The sequence below is a fragment of the Martes martes genome (assembly GCF_963455335.1).
Source record: "Martes martes genome assembly, chromosome: X".
Lineage (NCBI taxonomy): Eukaryota > Metazoa > Chordata > Mammalia > Carnivora > Mustelidae > Martes > Martes martes.
In genome coordinates, this window is record NC_137897.1 from 26,671,174 (window position 1) to 26,684,859 (window position 13,686).

The following is a 13,686-nucleotide window of genomic DNA, read 5'->3' on the forward strand; positions in this document are numbered from 1 at the left end:
CCTACCTTTCCAGTCTTAATTCTGTGAGAAATGGCTGCAAACCGATGGTTGAGCTCTGAGATTTTGGGCTCTACTACTTTCCTGCAGTGGTCGCCGCGGTTTGCCATCAGCTTTGCTGCTTGGTCACGCGTAGAATCCACCTTTGGACGCATGTCATTCATTTCAGCCTTTAAACGCTATATTCCGTGAGCAAGAGACAGGGCTTGAAGTTAGTAATTAAATGGAAGTTGAGAGAGAGCCAGAGAGTGAGAAAGAGAAAGACAAAGAAAGAACAAGCACATGCAGAGGAATACAGAGGGAGGAAAAAAGCCAACTTCCCTAAAATAGAGGAGAAGACTGAGAATGTGTGCCATCTCAGGAAAATAGATCACTGCCCCTGTTTAAGTTGGATCTAGGTTTATTTTTAGTCTGAGGAAGGACAAGGAATGTTTTCCTGACTTCTCTATGTTGCCCACAACCATCATATTTTATATTTAGTCTTACTTTATCTTAACTCTACTCAATGTCATAGCTGTGGAACAACCTTAATATATCCTCAGAAGGAAAGGTAGCTGAGGAAAATTTTTCTATTCCTTCCTGACCACTTCTGAGTTCCCTTATACTGAGCATCATGGGGGAAAAAATGGACTTTCCAACAGATAAGGATTCTGTGTCACTGAAAGAGGGAGTGAAGAAGGTTCTGCCTAACTCAAAGGGTCAGACAAGCTATAAGTGAAATAACTTAGGTCCTATTATTTTGAAGACCTTGGAGGAAATTCATGGTAAGATGGCATTCCTTAACTACGCATTGAAGGACAAGAGAGAGCAAGATAAGGTACACACAACAGAGTGAATGTGTTTTAGGGATAGCCTTAAACACATCAATAGTTTTTCATTAAAAATGAATTATAATCTTTGGAAAATAGCAATTTCATTAACATTAACAAATGCGTTGTTCAGACAGAAACTATAATTTTTTAGTGTTCTTTAACTAGCAACCCACTAGTTAAATACTATTATTTCGGCACAACAAAATAAGGAATCACTAATTTAAATGAAATTTATTAAAATTCAACTCTTCCTATTTAATTGAGAAAGATGTTATCAAATGGAGATTAACATAGCATCAATAAGATAAATTTGCACATTATACCTCTCATATCCTTTCATAGGTGTCTTTTTTTTTTAAATGAAGATTAAGTTGCCTTTCTGAAAGATGACTCAGGACATCCTAATAATTGGTTTTGATATACAAAGAGAGAACACAAAGCCATATTTACTTTACATATAGTAAAAAATAAAAACATCCAGATTTATATAAGCTCAGTACTGTTACTAATTATGAAGATTTGGATGTTGCATAGGCAAAATGTCCAGATGATTGGATTTCAGGTGTTGACTCAGATAGGCTGTGAATGATACTGGGAAACTGATCCTTATGTCTGATATAAGAACACATTACTAAGTAGTCAAATGGGCAGGAATTTGCAAAATTACACCAAAATAAATCCTGGAATCTCTTTGTCATTGGTGTTTAAGTTTTGTGTAATTAGCTGAGAGGTGGATATGGACAGATATCCAGATTACAAAACTCTTCAAAGTCATTAACTCCCATGTGAGTTAAGAAAGTAGGGACGGTATGAAAGTAGGAGGGGAGGGAGGAAGGATGAGAGGAAGAAATTTATTCATTCTTATTAATAACTCCTTGATTACTGACATGATTAGAGTGTAGTTAGAAAATTACTTTTCATAATATTTTATTTGCTACCTTAAGTATGTCTTCTTTTTGCTGAGGTTTCTTTTTCTCAGATTCATCCAAAAGTGCTTCAGCCTGAATGATCCAGTTTGTGACGTAATCCACATTCTGGTCAAAGTTTTCCATATGTTTCTGGTATTCCTTAATTTTACAGAGATATACCATGACATAATACTGGTTAGACAATATTCTTAAAAGATTTGTAATACTTTCTATAATGTTAAAAGGCAAAAAGAATAGTATCTGTCAAATCACACTTAGGTGTGATCTCCATATAAAATACAGCAGAGACATAGCAAAATATTAAAATATAGTTATAGGTGTTAAGAGCCACCATTTATGTGAAGTTAAGGAATTTGCAGACATAGATATTGTTATTCAAAGCATACATAATTTCTTTGTCATAATGGAGAGGAGTTGAAAATCCTCTAGTTTCTTCTCTTACCAACAAAAGGTTTAACCACTCTTCTGCACGGGAAGTGACAGCTATCCAGTTACTATTCAGAAGACTCAATTTATCTTCCACCAAGGTCTCCTTCTTGCCCAAAACCGTTTTCAAGGCCTCTCCTAGCTCTGTAACACTCTTCAGGTGGACCTTCTGTTTCTCAATCTCTTTCTGAGTAGCCTGTGAAAAGGACAGTATTTGAGCTTGGAGTAATTCATATATGGTAGTCTTTAGATTCAATGTTTTTGAAATGGCTGTGTGTATAGTTACTACAGTAAGATTTTTCAATGATTTAAACCTTCCATATGACTTCATGAATGATGAAAATCCTGCCATATACATTTTAGTTTCCTTATTGGGCATATATAAGCATATCTATCTATCTATCTATCTATCTATATATCTATATATATATGTGTGTGTGTGTGTGTCTACACACACACACACAGAAGCATGTTGAATTTCTATTTATTTATTCTATTTATATTTATTTCTATTTATTTATTTACACTTAACAGATAAACATACATATTGTCCATCTAAACATATTTATATTTACTTAATTTGTAAATATACTGGATGAAGACAGACCTCAGAAACCTCATCCACAAATAAGCAACGGCTTTTAGAAAATTTAGCAATTAGTGTGCTCTTGTATTTCTACAGAAGAAATTTTCAGCATTTTGGTGCCACAAACCTATTTGGAATCTGGTGAAACATAAGGACTCTTTCTCATAATAATATTAAAAAAATAAACTTGAGTCCACTGGATCTTAAAGGAAAGGAGTTCTACTGGAAAACAATATATGAAGTATCTTTTTAAAACCTATAAGATAGTAATACCTGTTTTCTTTCCTAACGTGTGCAACTATAATAATCTAGCAGCAGATGTTTAGGGTAATTTAAAAGTAGTGATGAATATAACTGCTGTCTTGAAATATAGACAATGAATAGAATATGATATAGAATTATCTGCCATTGTTACCGGTGGCAAAGTTGCAGGAACTATAGCTATTACTGGGGTTTGCTGCTCACATTCATAATTGAAAAAAATACTTAATTTCAATTAGAGGTCTGTGAAAATAAAGAGGTAATATGAGAACCCCTAAGAAAGCACCGCCACTTTCTAAGACCTGATTTACAAAATTTAAAAACAAGCACATTTAATATTAGGAAGTATGTAGAAAGTTGATAGAAAAACTGATCCTTGTATAAAAGTTTACACCCAGCTCTAACCCAGCCTTTTTCTGGTGATGTATCATGGCTGACCAGGTGACCATCTTGTACTTCCTGGCCTCTGCCCTGATACCTTTCTTGCCCTCACACTGTTGTGGGACATTTCACTAAGGGGTAAGCCAGACCAGAACCTCATAAGAAGTTTAACTAAAAGATACAGAGACTGTGATAACACACCAGCTCAGGCATTTAGAAATGGAATTGATATCTTCCCCAGAGCAAACCAAAGCCAGAGTAAGACAACATCACTGGGGAGCAGCAACAGTAAGAAAGAGGATGGAAGTCACCTGCAAAGAGGCAAATGAAGCACGCACAGAGAGTAACAGAGGTGGGCCAAGTAATCGAGACTGAGAGTGAGGGTCTCTTTGAGGCCAGCTTGTACCTCATCTTTAATTCGTAGATACTCTGTGGCTGCCTATCCTTCACACCATCAGGTCTGTTGAACTCAAAATCACTATGTGTATATATGTTGATTTTGCCTCTCACATCACATAAATAGGGGGAATAAATCTGGTAAAAAGACTATATAAAGTAATTTGTGCACAAAAGATACTGTTTCTCCTATCCCAAGACAATCTTTTGTATTTGTGTTTTCCTTTTTCAATAGACAAATATCTGAAATTCGAGTAATTATTGCCAAATGCACTTATTGGCTACTGTGTAGAGGGTTATCTGTAATGCAGTTGCCATCTGTAGTGCATGGGTGAAGCCAGCTGTTCATAGAAGGAATTCCTTCATTTAGCAATCATAAATGTTACTGAGCTCCTACTAAAGGCATCACTGTTGTAGCAATGACATAGGTGATTCTACTTAATGTCTTTAAGGAAATTATGAGAAATGCCTCCTTGGCATGAAAACAGCCCTTCTGGAGCTTGACTTGTGAGTGCTCATGGGCTAGATTTTATCCCTTTCATCTGCATCCTTGTGTAGAACACAACATTTACAACCTTATATGGTAGCCATTATTCTTGGCACTGTAAATAAAATGACAGAGAATCTCTGTCCTTATAAAACTTACACTCAAGATATATTTGTCAAAGATATGGAAAGACAGGCAAATGAACATGCCCTCCTTCCTGCATTCATTCCAGACTAGTGGCTTGTCACCAGAGATTATGTATTTGCAAAGATAACACCTCACAAAGTTGAATCTTACTTTGTATTTGGATTGGTAATTATCTCTTAAAATGTCTTAAAGATGACACTGTTTTAGCTTTGATATAAAAAGTTATATACACAGACATCTGTCTCTTCTATGCCAGGCAATGCAATTAAAGGCAATGGAAATTTCCAGATCTCAGAAGGGTTAGTAATTTTGAATTTAGGAAATATTGTTGCAAAAATTTCATGGATCACAGCCAACTACCATGGATTAAACATCTATCAAAATTCTATAGCTAATTTTCAAGAGAAAGTGTTTAATATCCAGGGATACTTCATTCAGTTCAGGAAAAGAATAAAACAGGAAATGTAGATAATCACGAGTATAACTTTAGCTTCCCTAGTATTTTAAGACAGCACTCAAAGACATGAAAGTTACTGCCATGATGAACATAACAACAAAAAAAGCAGTAACCATCGTGGTGATAATAGCCCCAAAAGTTGATTCACCCTTTTCATTCTTACCATCAAAGAAATCCTTGAGTTAAATCTTCACATTTGGGATTCAAGAACAAACTGGTATTAAATAAATGCTATTTTCATTAGGAAAAATATTGTGCTCATTGAACAGATTTTTATTTTTCCAACAAAAGTATTTTTACCTTATTTTCAAGTATATAACAGATTTATTTTAAATTAAAATATGACTTTAAAATATCATTATCTTAGACTTCAAAAAATATACTGATCTGACTTTCTGAAGATCTCAATAAAATATCAATTAGTGAATTTGCTTTTGGTGCTTAATATCCACTCTGTACTGTGCCATCCACTGCCAGAGAGTAGAAAGGAAGTAATCTTTGCATATCCTGCTTTAATTTTACCCACAGTGTAGCTGCAGAGAAAGGCGAAAGTGCAATCAAGTATTTGGTATCATAGTAGAAAGAACTTGTTTGAGAAAGATGAGTCATGGTTGGGATGAGCATGAATGGCTTTAAGGAAGAGGTGATACTTGAAACTGAAGTTCACCATTAAGGATCGGATCAAGTGCCAAACAATCCAGAAAATATGAAGGTCAGAATCAAAAGCCACGATTGCACTACTGGGTATTTATCCCAAAGATACAGACATAGTGAAAAGAAGGGCCACCTGTACCCCAGTGTTCATAGCAGCAACGGCTATAATTGCCAAACTGTGGAAGGAACCAAGATGCCCTTCAACAGACGAATGGATAAGGAAGATACAGTCCATATATAGGATGGAGTATTATGCCTCCATCAGAAAGGGTGAATACCCAACTTTTGTATTGACATGGACAGGACTGGACGAGATTATGCTGAGTGAAATAAGTCAAGCAGAGAGAGTCAATTATCATATGGTTTCACTTACTTATGGAGCATAAAGTATAACACAGAGGACATGGGGAGATGGAGAGGAGAAGTGAGTTGGGGGAAATCGGAGGGGGAGACAAACCATGAGAGACTGTGGACTCCGAGAAATAAACTGAGGGTTTTGGAGGGGAGGGGAGGTGGGGGTTGGGTGAGCCTGGTGGTGGGTATTATGGAGGGCATGTATTACATGGAGCACTGGGTGTGGTACATAAACAATGAATTTTGGAACACTGAAAAAAATTGAATTAAATTTAAAAAAAAAAAGAATCAACAGCCACAAAAAGAAAAATATGGAGTATTTACTGGAAACTAAAAAGAATGGAACCATTCTCCCAGTTCTATTAGTTTCCCATACCATAAGAATGTCTATACTTGTCAGTGTATTGAGAACTAAACTACTGGACTGAACTCCAACTACTGTTTTGGCCATTCTTTGCATACCCTCATTCATGCCTCTCTAAGGGATGTAGTTTTTTAAGGGGCTGGTGAGATGAGGAGAAAGACATCCAGTCCAATCTTAAGCATGCATGCCTTCTTTGGCTGACACGCTGGGTGAGGGATGGAGAAGGTTCTGAGAGGTCTACCCTTCTGAATAGACAAGTTCAAATTTCAGTGACTAAATGATGAAGTTGTAACTCAACTTTTAGTTTTTGTTTTTTTTTTTTTTTTCAATCTTGTGGTAATGTGATAGCTTCTAGGGCTGATTTTAAGGCTGAGTTAAAAAAAAAAAACAAACAGAATTATGCACATTCACTTTTATTTTGACCTATGACATGGCCATAAGTCCAGTTCCAGGAGTTTCACCAGCAGCTTAATGCTTGGCACCTGGGGTGTTTAATGACACAGAAAAAATATCAGCTAAGAGTAGAACTCGGTTTAAATATTAACTGCCATAAAATCTAACATACTTTTACTGTCCATATGTTTAATTTGTAACATTTGATACCAACTCCAGCATACAGTCGAAATATTAAAGACTAATTTCCATGATTTCAAAGACATAAATTTGTTGTTGACTTCTTCCTAGCCATAGCAATTTTCAAAGGCTATTCCAATTGCCTTATAATAAAAAAGGGATGGCATAGGTTAACTTCTCCTAATAAAGATACCCATGTGTTCAAGTAAAGGATGGAAATACATTCTGATTCATTCTTCATATCTGAAAGTTAAATCACTCGAATCTAATTTAAAATGGCATGAGGTTCAGGATTCAGCCATCAGCTTACCAATTCATTTCACTGATGGGTTATAGCAGGATGGGAAAACTCATTCTGTTGGTTTCTAATGATCCCATCATCATGTGATGGAAACACTTTTGTTAATTTTATTAAAGGTGAAATGGTAAAAAAGTGTAAGATGAATTATTTAAAGGTGAAATAGTAAAAAGTGTAAGATTAATTATCTGATCCCACAGAAACATATCCGCAACTATTTTCTAACAGGGGCAGAGAAACAGCACACTTGGGCTTGATCTCTCACATTTTCAGAGGTCCAATGGCTTCCAAAAGTCTTCCTGGAATTTCCCAGTGATTTAGATTCTCAGGATAAGTTCTCTGACTTCCTATCATTCCCATTCCCCATCCCCAACGTTTTCAAACTCTGTGTCTCCTGCCCATAGGTTCTATTTCATTCAGCCCCACATCTAGTTAAAAAAGAAAAGGAGCCACAATACCATTTCTATATCTCTTTATCCCTTTACTAAGATGCTACTAAATTCTTGTTTATTTCAGCTCTTTCTTAATCTCTTATGCAAGTTCCCTCTCATCTGGATGAAGGGTTAACTAATATACCCAAAAGGATATTTTAAAAGGTTCCCCTCCCCAAGTGGATTCTGCATTTAGTCAGTCTACATAAATATTATACCATTTCTGGTCATCAAGAATGGGAGAGAGTTCTTTCATCTTTAGGTACAAAATACAGTTATGGGAAGAAAATTTAAAAATTACAATATTGCAATCACATATTAAGATTTCTGAAACTGACATGACACTTAGAATTTGTATTTACGTTTAAGGTGGTGTTTCTTTTGAACTACAACAGCTGTAATTAAATCAATGGTGTATCATACAATCTAATGTCTTAAATGCGATAAAATATGATAATGTTTTTGCAGGTCCCTACATTTCTGTCATGGCTAGAGGTTTAGGACACATTTTATTATTAGGCCAATGTGAAGGAATAATATAATGATAAATTCAAAAAGAACATAAAACATTAAATAGTGGATTTTATGGCAATGTGTATTGACTTTTTATTAATAATGTATTGTCTATTAAAGAAGAATTTCATGAAAGCAGAATGTGCAGAACAGAAATTACAGCTATAACTATAATGACAGTGAATAGTTACTCCAATGGCATTTAACAGATGTTCTATTTTCTAAGTAACAGCTGCTTGATGCATTCATTGTATCAAGTTAATGGTCTGCTAGTGTTATTTCACTTCACAGATAAATTACTATGCTTGCTTTAAAAAAAGATACGTAATTTTTCATGGGGATGATAGTGTAACAGACTTTAGAAATAACTAATAGTTCTCATGCTTTTATAGCTAAGAGGAGTGATGAGTTGAAGCAATTATCCAGATAATCTAGGACCAGAGGCCAGATCTCTTTAAACTGTGAAACGTAATTGTTAAAAAAAAAATACAGGACATGGTTGACTAAACTGAATGTAGATCTCATAAGAGTACTCGTATTGCATTATCTAGTGGTTCTCAAACTTTGCTGAATTATTAGAGACACTGACCACACTTGGGCCATTTTAATCATAATCTCTGGGGGTAGGCTCCAGGCACTGATAGCCTTTTAAATATTCCCAGGTGATTATAATGTGCAGCCAATGCTGAGAACCAATTGGCAAACAGAATGATGCATTCTGTCACAAGATTTTATTGGGTGATTGTCATTAAATTTTAGGACTGAAGTGACAGCAGAAAGATAACTGAGAAAACTCATCACTGTTCTTTCTCGTGTTGAATGTTATAAAAATATGTCCCTTAAATCAAAGTGAAAATCACAATGACTTGTTACATAAGTGGCTATTTAGACATCAATTATTTTGCATAATTTAACACAACTGAATTCAACATTTGTGTGTATGTGTGATTGTTTCAGGCAACTCTTGGTATCCTGACACTACTGTTAATAAAATCTAATGGTCAATTTATGAAAAATAGGAGATAGGAAATATCCTAAAAGCTGATGAATTTAAAGTATTAAGGAACCGAAATAATTTTTCCATGGAATTATATTTGATCATTTTAATTTTTATATAACACTGTGAATATTAAAAGGGCTTTCATGTAGCTGAATTATTTAAGTGGCTTTGAATTTTTCACTACTGAAACTAAATTGGGAATACATGAAATCTGTTAGTGGTTAAATCAGAAAATATATATTAAATATAAATATATATATAAATTAAATTAATTAACATTAATTTAATTAATATATTAAATTAGAAAATATAGATTAAACTTTGCTGAAGCTTACATTTTCCAAACATAATGATCATCAGAGATATAAACTTCTATTTAATCACATAATTATTTACTTTCCTACAGTTATTTTTTGTACTCAATTCGTATGCTAAATAATTGAAGCCATAATGGGATATTGAGAATCAACTGACTTATATCCAACTAATCAAAGTGATTTCAAGACAAATGCACACAGGATTTTCATTTTGTTATTTTTACACAGATTTATTTAATCTGCACTTAAAATTTAGTCATTGTGTATGTTTTTCTTATTGTGAATGACAACTAACTTTTTGTCACTTCAGAATTAGATTACCTTAAAATTACTAGAAAATCCAACTTCCAACAACAATTATAGTGGGAAAAAGCTAATGAAATCAAAGATAGTACTGGATTTTAATTGCAGCTTTGCTGTGTGCCAGGCCTTTTTGCATCTATAAAATGGGAGTATTTGACTGGATGATTGTTCACGTTCCCATTTGTTCTAAAACTTACCATAATGTTAGAAGCACATCGGCATTCTTCTCTTCTCTCAAAAAAATTGCTTTGCCATTATGTTTTAATTGTCATCTCTTAATTTGCAATTTATTTTATTGAATGGATATTTACTGAGCATGCACTATGGGTCATTGTTTTTTTATGTGCAGGGGAAACACCAGTGAACAAAACACACATTTTTCCTTGTTCTCTTGGCAAGTGAAATTGTTAATGCCCATGCACGAGTCCAAGAAGATAGAAGCTGTCGTGACAGCTCAGAGATCCTGTGCAGTGCTGGTACTCAAAATCCCCAGGTGCTGCTAATCTCTTTCTAGTTCATCTTACCATTTCCTTCCACTGTGTCTCTTTCTACTCTATAGACATCAATATTTCTGATCTCAACCTGGCAAACTCCCTTAACAGAGATTTGTAAGGGATGAAGGGGGAAAATGCCTGATCCTGAAACCATCAAAAACATGACAGTTACAATTTCCTCAAACCATCTCTGTTGTCCAGATCATGCAGCTAGGAGTGATCTACTCTTTCAAAATCTTTTTTCTTTGAGAGAGAGAGAGATCGATCCAGCACAGGGCAGGAAGGGGCAGAAGAAGAAAGAGAATCTTAAGCAGGCTCCACACCCAGCTCAGAGCCCAGCATGGGACTCAATCTCAGGACCCTAAGATCATGACCTGAACCAAAATCAAGAGTCAGATGCTTAACCAGCTGAGCCACCGAGGCACCCCTCAAAATCTTAATATTAATTTTTCCCTCTTTATCACCACTCTAATGGAGAGAGACTGTGTGAATTTCGTAATACAGGGAAAGGGCTACTGAGCTTTAGGAATTTCAAATTAGCATTAACAGTATAACTTCAATTCCCATATTAAACTTTTGTCTCATTTTTGTTCTTACTCTAAAATGCCTGCTTCCCATTAATTGAATTAATTTTTTTTTTTTACCTTTTAAAACTTTAGACTACCTTTTAAATGTATTCATTTTTTCCCTTGTAACTGCAACGTGGAAACATGAGCATATGGTGGGAGCTGACAGGACAGTTTTTCTTGCTTCCAGCTGTGCCTCCAGCTAATCGGCCTTACACCCTAGTTACTTCTGGAACTTCTCTCATTTTTTTCTCTTCTTGAGACCACCAAATATCTGATCTGAGATGCCTAAGAGATTCACAGGTTCACAGTCTTCCCCAAGTAGATTATACTTTTAAACATCTCAAAATGTTTCATATAGTACTCAGTATCCTTTGGGAGAGTTATGTGTTCTAACATCTATGGTTTTTAACATGTGACTACAGAGTGTGGAGCAGGAGTAAAACCTAAACAAGAGATTTTGTTTGGGAAAACTCACTTTTACAATGTCGTTGGCCTATCAAAAGGACCCTACGGTGCCAAACTCCTGATATTCATGAAGAAGACACGGAAAGTCCAGGGTCAGGCTCATGGTATTGGTTTTGCATGGAAGCATGCCCAGAGAAAAATGGCAACATAAACCTTTCTATTATGTTTATTATAAGAATATTAATCAGGGTGCTATCTCATTTATGATCCTGTCTAATTTTTCTTCTGTATGTAAATTTTAGAAAAACACTCTTACTAGTACACTAAAACTATTTTAATGATAGTTTTAATAATTTGAACACTTTGAATCTCAGAAGCATATTTACTTCCACTTCAGTTATACAAGATGAATAAATAAACTCTAGGGATCTGCTGTACAATGTTCTGCCTGTAGCTAACAATACAGTATTGTACACCTAAAAAATGTTAACTGAATACATCTTAGGTTAACTGTTCTTAGCACAGAAAAAAAAAAAGTATGATGACTTGTTATTTTGCCCAATACTAAGCTTGGTGCCAAATTTTTTTAAAGTTTTATTTATTTAAATATTTGAGGAAGAGAGAGAGAGAACAAGTGAACTCCAAGGGAGGAACACAGCAGAAGGGAGCGGGAGGGGTAAAGAATCTCACGCAGACTCTGTGCTCAGCACAGAGCCAATGCAGGGCTTGATTTCATGACCCTGACACCATGACCTGAGCTGAAACCAAGAGCCAGACACTTAACCCACTAAGCCACCCAGGCACCCCAGCTTGGTGCCAGATTTTGAGGCTTTAATTTCCTCTGCCTATTCTACTCTCCATGGGATATTGTGGACATATTTCTGTGCAAAGTTTCCTACTGTAATTTTCCCTTTCTCCAGTTTTCTAATTTATTTGTCCTTGACCAGATGAATCATGTGTATCTCTATAAGCCACTCTAAATAAATTTTTCTGGAACTAGACACACAATAAATAAGTGTAATTAAAATAGAGTAGAAGTGGGGTGCCTGGGTGGCTCAGTTGATTGAGCATCTGCCTTTGGCTCAGGTCATGATCCCAGGGTCCTGGGATCAAGCCCTGCTTCAGGTTTCCTTGCTCAGTGGGGAGCCTGCTTCTCCCTCTCTCTCTGCCTGCTGCTCCCTCTGCTTGTGCTCTCTTTCCCTCTCCCTGTCAAATAAATAAATAAAATATTTAAGAAAATAGAGTAGAAGTAAAACTCAAAGGATTTAATTGTAGTCAATATATTTGAAGGTATGCTCTGTTTGAATAAACTAAAGGTCAAGTAAATACTTCATTAGTAACTAAATTTGATGTATAAGATTTTTATTTAGACATTCGAATATTTTATATATAAATAAATACAGTTTTCTTAGATCAACATAACTTAAAGAAATTCAGTAGAAATAAATGAAACACTTTAAAAATAAACTGACTCTACATATTCAAATTTTCTCCAAGTCAAAAATACTTGGAATGATTGGCAAGTACATTCAGTGTATTGCATTTAAATGAATACTCAATTTATTTTGAAAAAAAAAAAAGACATTTCTCCTTTAAAATAGCAGACAAGACTAACAGTTGGAGTCAAGTTCTCCATCTACCAAGACAGCATGTGAAATCAGAATGTACTAAGGAATCATGGGGTTTCATGCATGAGTTTGATTTTTTTCCTCTTAAACAATTATCATAAATGTGACTGCTTAGATCTGTAGGTCACATGTTTTTTATTATATAACTGTGAGTTTTTAAAAAGCTCTCAGCACCTTCCAAGTGAATTCATTAAATAAAGTATGTAATTTGGATGCAAATGTGTGTACTTTTACTTGACCACTAAGGGGTCTTAGAGCATATTATTAGCAGATTAGTGATTCAAAAGATCCAGAAAGTGTGATAAATTACTATATAAAAAAAGAAATGTCACTTTTCCATACTTTTCTCCTATTGGATCTGAAAATAATATTGCTCTTTGGTTTATGGAAAATACTTTCCAGATGGACCCAATAAGCTGACATATCTCCAGACCACTCAAGCCTTCTAATATGAGAAGAATAATCTAGAATTGTTTGCCAAGTGAATTATATGATAGTATGATATTTTACAGATTTTTTTGGTGAAGCTAATGCAAAAATATCTCATTAGGTGACTTACTCAGTGACCTTATGAGGACTGTGGAGTTCAGAGTTCTTGTGTGGCAGACTTTCATAGTTTCACCTCAGTCAGTTGTACATTGTAGTCAGAATTTTTAAAATCCCCTTTACTTTTAGCTCGATTACTTTGTGCACCATTATGGTAGCATTCCAAATTATATTTATAAAGCTACCACACTCTTATGAGGTGAAATGAGTCCCCTTAACATTCATATGATGAAATCCTAACCCCAGGACTTTAGAATGTGACCAGATTTGGAGACAGGAAATTTAAAGAGGCAATTAAGTAAAATAAAGTCATCACAGTGAATCCTAATCCAGTTTGGCTAGTGTCCTTATAAGAAGT

General features: G+C 35.0%; 1 protein-coding gene across 2 annotated transcripts in view; it reads right to left on the minus strand.

The window, feature by feature from the left end:
* The window catches only part of DMD (dystrophin), a 2,068,501-nt gene that overhangs the window by 1,229,342 nt on the left and 825,473 nt on the right, over positions 1 to 13,686 (minus strand). For both annotated transcript variants that reach the window (XM_080795194.1, XM_080795193.1), the window contains exons 35-37: positions 2,181 to 2,360; positions 1,748 to 1,876; positions 6 to 176 (exon numbers count right to left, since the gene is read on the minus strand). In XM_080795194.1, the coding sequence (XP_080651320.1) occupies positions 6 to 176; positions 1,748 to 1,876; positions 2,181 to 2,360 (480 nt within the window). The remainder of the gene's footprint in view (positions 1 to 5; positions 177 to 1,747; positions 1,877 to 2,180; positions 2,361 to 13,686) is intronic.